Below are 16,839 nucleotides of genomic sequence, written 5' to 3'. Positions count from 1 at the left end.
ATATTGGGGTCACTGTGTTAGGTGATAGCGGGGCTTTTACCACAGCCACTCTGGAGTGCACGTGATAAAAATCTTAATTTCGCGATGTGCTTCTCGTTGCATAGCGATATTCGATTCTTTTACGTAACGGGTGCGATAGGCAATCAAAAATATATGTGGTTTTAATTTGATTAATGCGCATATCAATGTTTTGCCCCACTACTATGAACATGGGCAGAGGTGGGGGATAGGTGGGGGATAGGTGGGGATTTGAACATTTAAAAATTCTTATCCCCACTACCTGGGGCTACTTTTGATGTCGAATCCCTCCAGTAAAAGACCCTGAAACACCCGCTACGTGCCCTCGTAGCATCAAATACCCCACCACCTGGGGCACGGTTTGAGGTTGATTCCCCGACTAATCCCCGCCTAGCCCCCACTTCTGCCCGTGTTCATAGTAGTGGGGCAAAACATTGATAGGTGCATAATGTCTTGTACTCGGTATAGTTGCGGCTTGTTGTAGTCAGGGTCATCAATACAATACTATGAGTGGGTCAGTGGTATGTTGTATGTGAAGTACACGCTGTGGCCGCTTTTCATTCTTAATTTATTTATAGAAGCGAAAACTAGATGATAGCGTCGGTGAAGACGGGGCGGGTGGAAGCCCAGCTAGAAAGGAAATAAAGTAAGTATAGTGAAATGTGAAATTAATCCATGCCAATTGGTAATCTTCTGGTAGGCATTTACTCTATTTAATGCACGGTATTTTCTGTTTAGTATTTGCTTAATACCTTACTGTGTTAGTCTCGCGTAGCGGTTGGATGGAAATTTTTTCCCGTCCAAAAAAGCGGTCTGGCTTTGTGTGTGTGTGTGTGTGTGTGTGTGTGTGTGTGTGTGTGTGTGTGTGTGTGCGTGTGTGTTATCATCCTGTTAGCTATCTTGTGTTATTTGTGTTCCAGTGGAGTGCTGCTAGTCATTTCTGAAGGTGTTCTTTGATTTGTTTGATTTGTAGTAGTGCAGAATTTCTGCAGATTATTCCAAAGAATTATAATGCATTGACACCTAGACCACAGGCAGGGGCGGATCCAGGGGGGTCTTTGGGGTCTGGAGACCCTCCCTTCAGGATATATATTTTTATAGGCGCTTAATAATAAGCGCACAATGATAATTAATTAAGCGTTGGCTATTACTCACGTGCGATATGGCTGCAAAGCGTTACAGGAGTAGTGACGAGGCTAGCAACATTTGTGGACGGATTTCTGAGACATTGCCAGTGACAAAGAAAGCCAATTTGCAACGTTGTTTTAAAATACAACGTCCACGTGCAGTGGCGGATCCAGGATGGGGCATTTGGGGCAAATGCCCCCCCTTCAAGATCGAGATACTCTAATAGAGCAGTCAATTACTCTAATAAAGCAGTCACAATGTTCATGAGGCAGTGTAGCTTACCTATGAAGCTACAAATAGGATTTTATTTTACATAACAGACGTGATATAGTTGGTAAGGATAACTAGCTATTATTGTTGTGACCTTTTTTTTTTTTTTTTTTGGTCTTCAACTGGTTTTCAGCAAGTTTGTTTGGTCTTCAACTGTTTTTCAGAAAGGTGCCCCCCCTCTTTCGAAACTCTGGATCCGCCCCTGACGTGTACAAGGTTAGTTACAGCGCAATGAGGCCGACACGCAGCTGCACGCCAGCTGAGCAACTGTGTTGCTTCGCCGCTAATTATATTTTTAAGGCATCTATGAATTGCTAGATGATCCGCAAAACTAATTTTAACGTATCATCACGTATCATATTAGTCTAGTAGTTGAAGCTCAAAAAGGCACACAACCCAAAAAAATGGTATAAAAGCACCTTTTTGCTCCTGTGTATAAAATTTAATGGAGAACAACATATCCAAAGTCCCAAAAAATCCACTTCGGGGAAAAATTTTTACAGCCTTTTAAAATTTTGCTATAACTAACTGTATTTAGACCCTTTTTGTGGTGAATTTAGTGGATTTTGGAGGTGTCTAAGTTACTTAGACCCTTTTCATGTTTACTTAGACCCTTTCATGTTTACTTAGACCCTTTCATGTTTACTTAGACCCTTTTCATGTTTATTACGCGCACCTGCTCTAGTAGCGTTGGCAACGCCACCTGAAAATTAATTTTAAACGGGGTGGAGTAATGGCTTGTTTCTACTAATGAACACTACATTTCTCTGTTACAAGCAGCTGTCAACAATGTTAAGGTACAACAACTACATAAAGGGTCTAAATAACTTAGACTTCAGACCACAGGGGTCTAAGTAATTTAGTAACCCTCAGGCCCTGTAGTAGCGCCTTCGCTTCGCTCAGGCGCCACAACACAGGGCCATCGGGTTACTAAATTACTTAGACCCCTGTGGTCTGAAGTCTAACCATTACTTAAATCCAATTTTAGGCTAATTAAGCTCTTAATGTACTTGAGAAGCAAGATTTTGATACAGATGGGAAACAGCTGACATTTGAACAGCTGGACATTTGTCAACAAATAGTATTTCAATAGGTTTGTATTGTGTTGGCATGGTTACCATTCGTTTTGGTGGGCTTTGTTTGGAAATGTTTGCTAGATATTGTTAGTGCAGTTCGAAGCTCCTTGAAAGTGGCTACATAGATATGGTGAGTTTGTTTTGTGAAGCAATATAATTTTACTATCTAGCTTATAGACATATATCACTATTTTAGGTTAAAAATGGTAGAAAACTGCACCACAAATAAGTTCCAGGAAGACTGTTGTGTCATCTGTTAATTAGGTTTTGAAGGTGAAAACCAGTAACTGTAGCAAGAAAAGGTACATTACTCTGATAAAGTATAGTGAAGAGCATGGGGAATATGAGCTTAAAGAATACTTAATTATATATATAAATTCAGCTCAAAGCAGAAGTGTTTTGGTACATAAAAGTTGTCATAGAGATTTTACAAGAATTTACAGCAGTGTTGAACATGAAAATGCTCCCAGTGCTAAAAAATTGAGGTCTGGTTTGCTACCGTTTAACTGGAAAAAGGAATGTGTGCTTTGTGGAAGTAAAGCTAATTTTGATACTCGCCACCTACAAGGTCAAAAGTACACAAGATTACTACACTCCCTATTAAAAATAGACTCCTTGAATGTTGCCAAAGACGAGGTGACTCATGGGGATTGGAAGTTCAAGAGCGCCTTCATGGATGTTTTGATTTAGTTGCTGCAGAGGCTGTATATCACAACAACTGTTATTCAAGATTTATGTTAAGTAAACAGATGGGTAAATCTAATTCTAAAAGAGATCAAGGTAGACCACAAGACCAAGAAATGCTACAATCATTTGAACAATTGTGTCAATGGTTACAACTAGAAGGTGGCACAGAATTGTACACTCTTTCTGAGCTGCATGAGAAATTGGAAGAATTAGCATCAAGTTCAGAAGTCTACACAATCAAGAGATTGAAACTGAAGCTTATGGATTATTATAAGGATTTTACTGTATATTTTTTGCTGAGGCTGAAGGACGTCACAATGTTGTTTGTTTTAGAAACATGGCCAAGTTTATTGTCAATGAAAAATGGTACTTGGAGAGGAAAGATACTTTAGAGGATGAATCTGAACGTATAGTTAAAACAGCAGCACAACTTATACAAGCACAGATTAGAGAAGCTGAATATGATATTGCATCATATCCGAGTAGTGATGAAATCAACAATATCAATTGCAGCAGAACTCAGGTTCCACAACTCTTACAAACTTTCTTGAGAACCATCATTTCATCAGAATTGAAGCAGGCTAGTATTGGTCAGTGTATTGTGCAGGAAGCACGACCACGGTCAGTAATTATGCCTATTCTATTTGGATTAGGTGTTGAAATTGATCATGTTTTTGGGTCTAAGTGGCTTATAACACAATTGTCAAGATTAGGATTTTCTATCACCTATGATGAAGTAGCAAGGTATAAACAGTCAGTAATCCAGGGTGAAAATTCAGACAATTTGCTAGCTGAGTATTTACCTGGTGCCTTTACCCAGTGGGTTGCAGACAATGTGGATCACAATCTAGCAACATTAGACAGACAGGGAACTTTTCATGGCATGGGTATCATTGCTGTTTCTACTCCAAATCAAGATCAATTGTTTCCCTCACCATCAAGGGTTGTCAGAAGACAAAAAATTAAAGTACATGAGCTGGGGTATACCAATAGTCTATTACAAAGGTTCTGACAAAAAAGTTTAGTATCACTCACTTTTAAGCCAGTTATTGAGTTGCAAGTCGGGGAGGACTAACAAGTGGCAGGGGACTGACAGAAACCGTTCGTCTTCAATGGGTTTACAGTATGCACAAGTGTGCTGCAATTCATAGTTCCATGACCACTCTCACTGGTTTGAATCATCACACAAGTGACTAACACATTGACTTGGGAACTTCCAGAAGTAGTCGTGATTTTCATGACCTGAATAGCATTCAGCAATGGTTTGATCAGCATGAGCCATTTGACCTCACTGAAGAAAGACTACGATCCTTGTCGTCAGGATTAATAGCTGCTGATGATGATCATATAAATTGTCACAAAGTAGAGGAGATTGAAGCAAAAATTCAAGAGAAGTTGGATGGTCTCAGAATCCCAGATGCATCAATCAAGAGGAACGATCACATACAGAGTTTAAACGATCTATATCCTGCTATTCAAATTGACAAGCAAAAGATACATTTCAATCCATGCATTTTGTTTACACAACTCAGTACTCTTTTGCATAGAGAAGAGGATATTAAGCCATTCTTCGATTACGAACTTACAGCTATACCTACATCTTTGTTCAAAGACTGTTACATGTGAAAACCTGTAAAATCACAATTAGCACAGTTTCTTACCCTCAATGTGCAGTCTACTGGCTGTAGTAACCAAACTTTACAAGTGATTGATGGTGAAGCTCTTCTTCACAGAATTAGTGGGTAAAGAAGGCTACATACAGGGGAGTTATAGAACAGTATGTATGGTATGTCCAAGAAAGGTATGGCCCAAGTTGCATTGTGTTTGATGGCTATGGATACAGCCCATCAATTAAAGATCAAGAACACCAAAGAAGAATTAGAAAAACTTGTGCAGATATTCATCTAAATGAGTTAATGATGGCTCACAATAACCAGCAAGTATTTCTTTCAAATAATAAAAAACAAAAATCAGTTTATTCAGCTGCTGAGCTACTACTTACGACAAGGTTCTCACATTGTTCACAATAGTACTGGTGATGCTGACACCATGATAGTTAAATGTGCACTTGACTTTGCTTTACAAGGGAAGGAAGTCACTGTAGTGTCAGATGACACTGATATATTAGTCCTTTTAATTCATCACTGGAAAATGAACATGAGTGCTGTGTATTTTAAATCAGAAGCAAAGAAGATGGTGTAGAAAATACAAGACATTATCGATAATGATGGTGAATTGCTTGCATCACATATACTCTTCATTCACGCATGGAGTGGTTGTGATACCACATCTGCCACATTTGGACAAGGCAAAACGTTCTTACTCAAAAAGTTTAACAAAGAATTTGAAGGGTTACAACATATATCATCAATATTTCAGAGTCTCGAATAACAGCAGAAGAGGTTGGTAAAGCTGGCAGTCATGTATTCGTTATTTTATTTATGTGGTAAAAAAGAAGAGTCCTTGAGGAACTTACGATACTACAAATATATGGATATGGTGGCATCAAATAGTACATCTCTAGACCCACAAAAACTTCCACCTACAGAAAGGGCTGCCTTTTATCATAGTTTAAGAGTTTATTTACAGATAATGCTATGGAAGAGACTTTTAAATGAACATGATGATTTAGATCCCCAACAGTGGGGTTGGAGGCTTGACCGTGATGTGCTAAGACCAATTATGACAAATTTAGATGCTGCACCAGACAGTTTACTGAAGTTTGTACGGTGCAAATGTAAGTTGTCATCCAAAAACCCTTGTGGAACCAACACATGTTCTTGTCGAAAAAATGGTTTGAAGTGTGTAACAGCTTGTGGGGACTATCGAGGAGAAAATTGTGAGAATTCAGAAGAGGTTGAAGAAAATGATGATACTGATGAACAAATTTTCAACTGTTAAACAGAATTTTATGTACACTACTATTACTGGTATATCAAAACCAACTATAAATCAGGTGATATTAAAATTTTAATAGCTTCAGGAAAGAAAACCTTAGTCAAAATGCATTAGGGCTGCTGTATATTAGTTAACTGGCCAGCTCAATTTTGCTATGATAACATACCAAAAGTTGAATCATCATAAAAAATTTTCCCCGAGAGGGATTTTTTTGGGATTTTGAATATGTCGTACTACAAACCAATACATTTCAAATGATACCAAGTTTGCTTTTATACCATTTTTTCCCCGGTCAAAATCCTCAACTACCAGACTATATAGCTAATTGTAACTAGTAGTGCAATGTAGCTAGCTAGGTAATTTAAAACTTACAGTATAGTTATGTACTTTGTATTGTCACAGCACTGGTAGTGTTGATGACGAGCTCGAGACTGATAACAGAACAATTTCTGCTGATGATGTGATTGTGTTGGATTCTGAAGAGGAATCTTCACAGCAAGATGATCAGGCCATTGTACTGAGTGAGGAGAGCAATTCAGACAGAGTCGGAAAATGACATAGAGGGGCATAACACTAGTAGCAATGATGACGTTGCAGTTGACACCACCAGTCATCTATTATGGTCCACTCAGTCAGAGATTGCTAACTAATGACCAGGCTCAATTAGCTATTCAGGATGCAATAAGTAGTGGGAATTTTGGAAAGATTGCACAATTATAATCTCGAATCAATCTCGCAGATCAACAAAAATATTTTCTGGCATTATGTTCCTTCTATCAACCACAAATTTCCCACTCATGTGATTAACAAGATTCATCGACATTTCCAACACAGATGGCTAGAGAAAAATCCTGGCTTGGTATATTCTGAGTCACAAAGTGGAGGATACTGTAAGTATTGTGTTCTATTTGGTAAGACCGAGCCAACTGTGAAGGAACTTGGTGTTTTTGTAACCAGGCCCTTCACTAATTTTAAAAAGCCACGGAGCTATTGGGAAAGCATTTTCATGGCCTTGGAAATTCTAAAGGAAACAAAACTCATCAAAATGCAGTACAAGATGCAAATATGTTTGTTAGAAGTATGGAAAACATTGATGCAAGAATAGATTTCCAACTAAACACCGCAAACAGCAAGACAGCAGCTGAGAACAGACTGAAGCTCCGATCAATAGCAGAGACAGTAATTTTTTGTGGAAGGCAAGGCCTTGCTTTTCATGGTCACCGCGATGATAGACCTTCTGTTGAAGAAAATCCAAACAACAATCATGGTAATTTTCTTGGTTTGCTCAAGTTTCGTGTACAGGCTGGTGATAAAGTTCATTCAAATCATCTTGAATCTGCTGCTGGCAATGCTATATACACCAGTAAAACTATTCAAAATGATCTCGTTTCAATTTGTGGTGACCTAATTCGTAACAAAATTTTAGAGAAGATTCGTCACGCATGTTATTTTTCTGTCCTAGCAGATGAAGCTACAGATGTGGCCAATGATGAGCAGCTATCAATTAGCATCCGCTATGTTGATGAAGGATCTCCAACAGAAGTGTTTATGGGATTTCATAAATGTGTCTCAGGGGTTACTGGACAAGCAATTGCCAATGACATACTTTCACAACTAGAAAAATGGCAATTGCAATTGCCATTTCTTCGTGGTCAAGCATACGATGGAGCTGGAGCTATGGCTGGGAAATCTAAAGGTGCAGCTGCTTGTATAACCGCAAAACACCCTAAAGCATTGTACACTCACTGTGCTTCACACAGACTAAATCTCTGTGTGGTCAAATCTTGCACTATCAGAGAAATCAGCAATATGATGCAGTCAGCTGATAAAGTATCACGATTTTTTAGCAATTCTCCAAAAAGGCAGTTGGCTTTGGAGAAGTGGATTGACAATCTGTTTGCCAATGAAAAGCGTAGGAAGATAAAGGAGATGTGTCGTACTCACTGGATTGAGCGACATGAGGCTTTTGAAAGTTTTATGGATTTATTTATGCCAATAGTATGCTGCTTGGAGGAAATAGCCAACAGTTCTCCAGTAGAATGGAATGCTGAAACCAGATCAGATGCCCAGTCACTGTTTTTTACAGTGTTCAGATTTTTATTTGTCATAGCTTTGGTGGCTACACAGAATGTGCTGTCATACATCAAAGGGCTGTCCTTGAAACTTCAAGGTTGCTATGTCAATGCAATTTGGGCTCACAGAGATATTCAGAATGTGAAATCTACTTTGGTTAAGCAGAGGTGTGATGTGGAGAGATTTCATTTGCAAATATACAATGAAGTTACAGTATTATGTCAGAGTGTTGGAATTGAAGAATCGGTACCAAGAGTTACTAACAGACAGCAAAACAGGCAAAACCTTCCATCCGATAGTCCCAGTGAGTATTATAAGCGCACAACAATTCGTATGCTAGATCACCTGATCAGTGAACTAAATGTTCGGTTTACAGAGTGTTCATCTCAATTTCTCTTACAGTTTGCTCAACTTTTACCATCAGAACTAATTAAAAACCTTACAAAGACCAAGAATATAGATTTCGATGATTTAATAAAGTTTTATGAGGATGATTTACCTCTATCTAGGGGCTTTTCCACGGAATTAGAGTTATGGAGAAACTACTGGTCATCAGAAACATGTAAAGCTGATGCAGAAGCCTTAAACACCCCTGAGAAGGCATTAAAACAGCATGACAAGGATTTGTATCCTAACATTTATACGTTGTTGACATTTGCTGCCACTGTTCCAGTCACTAGTTGTGAATGTGAAAGATCCATCAGTATGCTCCGATTAATCAAAACTTCTTTAAGGAGTACTATGACACAAGAAAGACTAAATGGGCTAGCAATGATGCAGTATCATCATCAAATTCCACTTGAGGCTGATGAAGTAGTTGAGGAGTTTGCCACTCGACAGCCAAGGAAACTTCTGTTGTAATTTACCTGCATGGAGACAATTCAAATGACATAGTAGTATATATAATCCACTAGGCTGTAGCTACCTATAATAAAATACACTATACATAACAATAACATAATAAGACAGTCAATAGTCATTCAATCAAAGTACATTAGTATAATGTATGGATCTTTAATGTGTACTCATACCAGGCCATAAACTTGTGTAAGATTGCATCAAATTCAATCTCAGAGGGTTGAATTGGTAACCAAATACCGATACAGAGTGATAGAGGAGCTAATTGTATTTTTAGCTATACGATAGCTTTTAAATTATCATCCCAATCCCAATGTTTTATCACCAGCAATCAAGATTGTGGAATCCTTTACCAAGTCCTGTGTAATAGATGTGAGGTGTCCAGAGTAGCTATACAATTTTTGTGAGGGACACCTTAATTCTTTAGCTACATACATATGTGCATGCACTATCAGTCATACTGAGCTGGTGAAGCTCAGTATAGCTATAAATGAATAACACCGGATCAGATTTACACAACACATACTTCCTTATGTGTCTCTCACATATGAATGGTGGTGTACCTGCTAAGGTCACTCCAAACTCCTTCAGTTGAAGAATTGTTGCTGCTGTACCGTATGCATATGTCGTGTACCTTGTGCCAGCAATAAGGCATAGGGATTTTATTTATTATTTGCTTTACAGCATACATAAAACAAGATACATACAGTATAAACATTAGTAATCCTTAAAATCTAGTGTATGCTGAAGGTCCACTGGCATCCAGTGCCAGTGGCCAGGAGTAAGTAGTTATTAAGATTAGTTATAGTTTCTTATATCATATTATATAAACTCATTTAAAGCGCAATGGTTACAGATGATCAAATTTGGGAGGTTTGGGGGACTTATTACAATTACAACAGGGACAAACAAGAAAAAGTGCATGCATTGTCAGGATCAAAATTTAGTTCAAAATGATTCCATAGAAAGTTTGTAAGTTTGTACTTGATATAGTAGGTAGGCTAAGATTGTAATTTATTATTGGTAAAACATTCCATATACGAGGGAGTCTGTTGAAATAGAAGTTGCTGCTGGAAACATTAGTATTTCTTATGTGTTGCAGTTTATAGCTAGATCCTGATCGTGTGTTTCCTGAAGTGAATTTAATAATATTATAGTCAGTGATATTAAATGCATTTGTAGGGGTTTTAAGGTTTTTTAAACTTTATGTCAGAGATGTCCAAAACATACATTAAAGGCAAAATTTTGATCGAGATTTATAGTTGCTGGTATAGTCATCCAATACGTACTTTGTTGTGCAACCCTGAAGCTGTTCTAGTTGTTTGATATCTTTTAATAAATATGGTTTCCATATAGTGTTGAACAAAACATTAATTGGGATCTGACTAGTGATATATAGATGTTTCTTGGTTTATGTTAGTTGAAACAGAACATCGTAATAATCATAAAATCCGATAAGCCTTTGATATTATGTGTTGGTGGTGGGGTCTCCAGTCTAAATCTGATGAGATAATGATACACAGATTTCTATGAGAAGTTTTTTTTTAATTTATATATATATTTTTCCCAGGCTAGATGGACTGCCCTTGCCACCACCCCCAGCACTAGGTGTTAAAGTGCTGGACAGCTGGAAATACCAGCAATCAAACAAGGCTGCCAGACTCCAAGTGACCCTCGGAGTAGGCCAGATCAATATTAGTGGTTGATGGACGACCAACTGAAGAGCGATGACCCCCCAAACACATCACTGCAGATCTTAACAATGAAAAGCAAAGCCTACACCGCAGCCAGAATAAGCATTCACTTTGGATATAACATTGTTGCCTATACAGTTGTCGTGAACGACGAGTCAAAGGAGCAGTTGAATGTCCAATATGGCGGGGATCCGGAGGGACTATTGACCGATACACTAACTCGAATTCTTATTAAAGCCAACGTACTCAATACATGAATGAACACGCATGCGTCTACAACAAACAGTATTTCTAAATACAATGAAACCTATAATTATAGTCAGTCTGTGACATCCTCCCGGCGCCGCAATATTTTGCTCCATTCAGTCATCTTGTCCTTAGCTCTAGCTGCAGCCCTTCTCTGAGGTCGTACAGGCGTCTGGGGTTCTTCAGTAGGAGACGAGGATGAATCATGGGGGTTATTATCATCATTAGACGGATGGTCATCATCAGTATTATTCTCTACTGTAGTTTCTGCGTTAACCTCCAGTGGATAAAGCTTCGTGATTGGTCTAGTGGTTACGCCAGTGGTTGTTTGAATGCTAACTGATCTCACAAATCCGTCATGTCCTCTCTGTAATTCCTTGACTACAGCTAATCGCCACTTGGCTCTCGGGCAATCGTCATGTACAATTACTACATCACCAACCTTCACAATCTCCTTATTCGCTCCATTGGCAGTGTGAGTTTCTCGTAGTGATGTGAGATATTCTCTTTTCCAACGATTCCAGAAATGTTCAATGATGAGCGCTTGAGTCTTGGCCTTCTTACTAAGACTGGAATGTGAGGAAGGATTGATGGTATAGTCTTCGTCGTCAATTTCCTCTCGTTCTACTGTTGGATGAGGCGTGGTGATTATCAACCTCCCGTAAAGAAGATGTGAGGGTGTCAAGGGTTCCAAGTCATTCAGTTCCGAGCTGACGTACGTTAATGGACGGTTGTTCAGGTGTGCCTCTATTTCTACTACCAATGTCTGTAAGCTGGTTAGAGTAACATGTGCACGGCCAAGCGTCTTCTTCAGTGAGCTCTTAGTTAATCCAATGAGACGCTCCCAATACCCACCATACCATGGAGCTCGACAAGGAATGAATTTCCACTCTACCCCCTGCCTTGCTAAACCTTCATGTACCTTATCTGACTTGAACAAGTGCTTCAGTTCTTCAGCAGCTGCCATAAATGTTGAGGCGTTATCAGACACCATGAGTTGAGGCAATGACTTTCTACTAGCGAATCGACGAAATGCTTGTAAGAACGTCTCTTCTGACAGATCACTCACCACCTCCAGATGTACAGCCCGAGTGTTGGCGCATGTGAACAAGCATATATAAACCTTGTCTTCTCCATTTGTTGTTCGAATGTACAGTGCACCAGTAAAATCCACACCCGTTACACTGAAGGGGTTCATCATCTGGACTCGGTGCTTTGGAAGTGGTGGTGGGTCAGGTGCTCTGTAATGGGTTCCGGAAACCCTGTTACACACAACGCACTGCTTCAGTATATATCTCACACACTGTCTGGCTGCTGGAATCCAGTACATTTCACGCAGGTATGTCACTGTGCTATTTGTTCCAGCATGACAATGCTTTTCATGGATATCACGAATAATGAGTTGTGTGAAATAATGTTTCTTCGGTAGCAGAAGTGGAAACTTCGTCAAATGGGATAGAGGAGCATTATGTATCCTCCCGCCACAGAAAATTAGGCCATCTTTGTTCAGTTGGAGACGAAGTTGTCGGACTAAGGGTAGTCGCTTTGTTGATTTCGACTTGAGATCCACAAGTTCATTTGCAAATACCTGTTCTTGTGCAGACTTAATCCACAGCTTCTGTGCAGTGTTGAGTTCAGTAACTGTGATGACTCCATTCTCTTTCTGAGATGCCTTCCGGGTGTTGTTGATGAACCGTAAGACATAAGCTGTAGTTCTGTAGAGATGTGCTAACTTGCTGTACCTGGTTATGTCTATAATCTGGTGTAATCCCGGTTGGGGAATAGTTGTTTGTTCTGTGTTAGAGGTAGTTGGTTCAACTTCTTCAGTGGTGTGGATATGATGGACAGAAGTGGGTGACCATGAGGGCCAATCACATTCAGATGGTAACCAGGTTGGGCCCTTGAGCCAAAGCTGTGAGGACGTCAGTTGGGTTGCAGTAATTCCTCTGGTTAAAAGGTCTGCAGCATTATCATTTGTGGGACAATACCTCCACACTGAGGTAGGAAACATGTCACAGATTTCCCTGACTCGGTTGGCTACAAACTGCTTGAGTGTTTTGGTGCTGAATATCCAATGGAGGACAATTTGGCTATCACTCCAAAGTCGAACGGTTATCTCTGATAAGTGTCGTTGCAGTGCAGATAGAATGAACGTTCCAAGCTGTGCTGCTGTGACTGCTGCCATTAGCTCCAGTTTGGGTAGGGTGTGGTCCTTAAGTGGTGCAACACGTGACCTTGCCATCACAAAAGCAACATTCTCTGTGTTCTGAAGATATGCCACCGCTCCATATGCTTTTGTGCTTGCATCAGCAAACACGTGCAAGTAAATAGACTGACTTGATGACAAGGAAAAGTACTTGCGGTTCAATACTATGCAGGCTGCATTGTCTACATCTGCTGCTATCTGACACCAATCGTTCTGAAGTTCTTGTTCTAGAGGGTCATCCCAAGCAACTTGTTTCCTCCATAGTTCTTGTATAAACAACTTTGCACGGATGGTAACGGGAACTAGCCATCCAAGGGGATCATATTGACGTGATGCTCCTTGTAATACACTTCGTTTTGTGACAGGAGTTGTATCATTGGGTTTAATCTCCCGCTGTGGAAAGCTAAGTACATCTGTGCAAGTGTTCCACTGCAATCCTAGAAGATTAACTGTGGTGTTCAAGTCAAGTGTATGATCTGCCTGGGCTGTTATCTGTAACTGTCGACTGTTTGATGCCCATGAGCGTAGATTAAAGTTAGCTTCACTCATGATGGTTCTCGCTGTTGTATAATACTGGATAATGGCTTCCTCTGATTGGCAACCAGAAATAATATTGTCAACATAAAGATTTTCTTTCATATTGGTTGATACTTCTGAAGTATGAGAATTGAGATGGTGATCTAAGGTTGCATTCAACATGAATGGGGAGCTGGTTGAGCCGAAAAGTACCACCTTGAATCGGTATGTGATGAGAGGGCTGTCTGGGTTACTTGGGTCAGATAACCAAAGAAATCGAGTAAAGTCTCTGTCATTTTCTTTAAGTCTTACATGAAGAAAAGCCTTCTCGATGTCCGTTGATAGGGCATAGTGGTGTAAACGGAAACGTAGCAATATGCTACTCAGGTCAATTGAAGGTGGGCTACCAGCCATTAAGCAGTCATTGAGGCTTGCATGGTATTGTGATGGTCGAAAACTGCAATTGTAGACGATTCTCACAGGGGTTGTTGGAGAATTCTTCTGCACTGGGTGGTGTGGTAGGTAGTGTACTCCTCTGGTGTTCTGGATGACTGATGGGGAAATTTGTTCAATAAAGTTCCGTTCTTCCTGTTCAGCAATAATATTGCTATACAGTTTGAGCAGCTCTGGTTGACGTCCTAACTTCCTTGCCAATGTTCTTGCTTGACGTTCACAGATGGTTAGATTAGTTGGGAGAATGGGATGGTCTAGTTTCCAGGGAAAACCAACAATATACGAACCATCCTTGTCCCGTGAAATGCAATCACGTTGATAGGCTTTCATGAATACTGCTGAAGGTTGGCTTGCAAATTGCAGGGAAGAATTGGGACGGGGAACTGGGACTGATTCATCTATGTCAGACAAGTCTAGCACTTGGGTGGTACAAGCATGGAGAACACCAGTGACATTGGACTGTACAGGTAGTGGTAATGGTCCGGAGAGTAAATACCCTAGTTTTGACTGCATGGCTGTGGGTCCCCTGCCTCTTATGATGCGATCCTCCACTATATCCCAGTAATAGTCAGCACCTATCAGTAGGGAGATATCAAACCTTTCTTCATTGCCAACTGGATGAGCTAGTCGTAGTCCGTGTAGATAGGTAAGCTCATGTAGATTTGTGCTAGCAAAGTACTGTAGGGGTGTAGCAATCTTTGGGACAACTAGTGCCAAAATGTTTATGTCGCCTAAGTTGGTTTCAAGCTGAATTTTGACGACGTCAACTGCAGTATTGGCGGTGGTCTCTCCACCGAATGACGAGATGCACAGATCCTCCTTGTAACAGGGGATTGTTCGTAGTTGGTCAGCTAAAGCTTGTGTTATGAATGATCTTTGTGCCCCTTCATCAAACAAAATATTAGCGGAAGCTTTGTTGGTACCACCCTTCACCAATGCTATGGCTGTTTTCAATAGACACACTGAGCTCTGATTACTACTAAGTAAGGAGTGTGTGGTTGTAGCTAAGTTGGTACTAATCTGTTGGGTGGGATTGGAATTAGTTGAATCAGATGGTTGGTTGGGCACAAAGGTTTGAGCGGTCGTACGTAGTGTGCCTTGCAAAGGCTGGGATGCAACAGTCTGGTGATGTTGGTTTGCGGGTACTGATCTGGGGCCACCATCCATTCCACATAGGCTGGTATGGTGTTTCTTATGACAAACTTTACATTGATTCTTAGAATTACATTGTGCAGCCTTATGGTGTCCCAAACAATTAAAACATAGTTTCTCCTCCCTCACAGTGTCTACTCTTGCATGTACATCAGTTACTGTATTACAGTGTAAAGGTGAATGTGGGCCCTTACAGTACACACATGATGGCTTAGTACTTACTGCTCTTCTGTCATCTGGAAGTGAGTTTGGCTGTTTCTTGTGTGTACTAGTGTGAAATGATCCTGTTAAGGTAGATTGACTCCTTTCCCCTTGAACGTCAAGTCCAGACTCAAGGATAATGATCTCCTTCTCGATGGCTTGGCGGAGTTTATCAATATTCCATTCCTGTGAAGGGTGTTCCCGAGTCAGATTTCGTTTGATGGGTGGAGGTAACTTTCCAAACACAATTGGGACTAGAAGATCTCCAAATGATGCTCTTTCCTTTCCCAACGACTCTAAACCCCTGATGTGGATTTCAATCGTGTCATGTAGCTGTCGAAGACTAGCAGCCGTGTTGGAGGGGGATTGTACATCAAGTAGGGCTTGCATATGTGCATTCACAATTCGTTGTGGTTGACCAAATCTTGCCTTGAGCAACGTAACAGATTGTTCATAGTTGGTGTTGGTCAGAGTGAATCCACTCACTGTCCTGGCTGCTTCACCCTCTAATTGGGCCCGAAGATAATTGAATTTCTCCACACCAGTGAGGCTGTTGTTGAGATGGACTGCTGCCTCAAAGGAGTCCCAGAAGCTCTGCCACTTAAGCGGTTCGCCAGCAAATGTAGGTAAAACTAACTTTGGAAGGCGACTGGCCGATGAAGTGTGGGATACGCTATGAACTGTTCCAGTGTCTACTGTAGTACTAGGTTGCTGCTCCAGGTATCGCTTCAATCGAACTGTCTTCTCGATTATTGTATCCTGTATCCCTTCAGCTTCGAACGTATCCTGTTCCAATTCGCTGACGTCTTCAATCGCGGACGAAATCTTTGCATCTAACTGTCGTAAAGTTTCTGCTTTCCTGTTCATTTGTTCAATATACGTTGTAACATCAGTGGCGATGGCTTCGGTGAGTGGTTGTGTCAAGTCCAATGCGTCTACCTTCCCGTAGATGCGCGTTAGATGGGATCGAAAGGCTTTGCGCGAGCCTTGCAGCTTGGTCAATCCCTCCATCCTGTTGGTACGTTCACTACGAAAGAAACGCAACAACAATGGTTCTCTTAAAAGGGTCCGCTTGCCTTACGGGGTACCGTATATGAATGCCACGGTACCACGACGTCTGAATTTCTGGTTACAAAGTAGCGTAAGGGAGCGGATCCTGGTCACAGCACCAAAATGTCGTGAACGACGAGTCAAAGGAGCAGTTGAATGTCCAATATGGCGGGGATCCGGAGGGACTATTGACCGATACACTAACTCGAATTCTTATTAAAGCCAACGTACTCAATACATGAATGAACACGCATGCGTCTACAACAAACAGTATTTCTAAATACAATGAAACCTATAATTATAGTCAGTCTGT

General features: G+C 40.5%; 2 protein-coding genes across 2 annotated transcripts; one reads left to right on the top strand and one right to left on the bottom strand.

Moving 5' to 3' along the window:
* Nucleotides 1-7,157: 7,157 nt before the first annotated feature.
* On the top strand, nt 7,158-9,011 carry LOC136268762 (52 kDa repressor of the inhibitor of the protein kinase-like). Its single transcript, XM_066064223.1, has one exon. It carries the CDS (start codon nt 7,158-7,160, stop codon nt 9,009-9,011), a length of 1,854 nt encoding a protein of 617 aa, XP_065920295.1.
* A 2,010-nt stretch (nt 9,012-11,021) lies between these two features.
* On the bottom strand, nt 11,022-16,487 carry LOC136268760 (uncharacterized). Its single transcript, XM_066064221.1, has one exon. The coding sequence runs from the start codon at nt 16,485-16,487 to the stop codon at nt 11,022-11,024; it is 5,466 nt and encodes a 1,821-aa protein (XP_065920293.1).
* Nucleotides 16,488-16,839: the final 352 nt, after the last annotated feature.

This window comes from Dysidea avara, chromosome 10 (assembly GCF_963678975.1).
Source record: "Dysidea avara chromosome 10, odDysAvar1.4, whole genome shotgun sequence".
Taxonomy (NCBI): domain Eukaryota; kingdom Metazoa; phylum Porifera; class Demospongiae; order Dictyoceratida; family Dysideidae; genus Dysidea; species Dysidea avara.
Note: the sequence above shows the minus strand (reverse complement) of the source record. Positions and strands in the feature narration are given on the sequence as shown.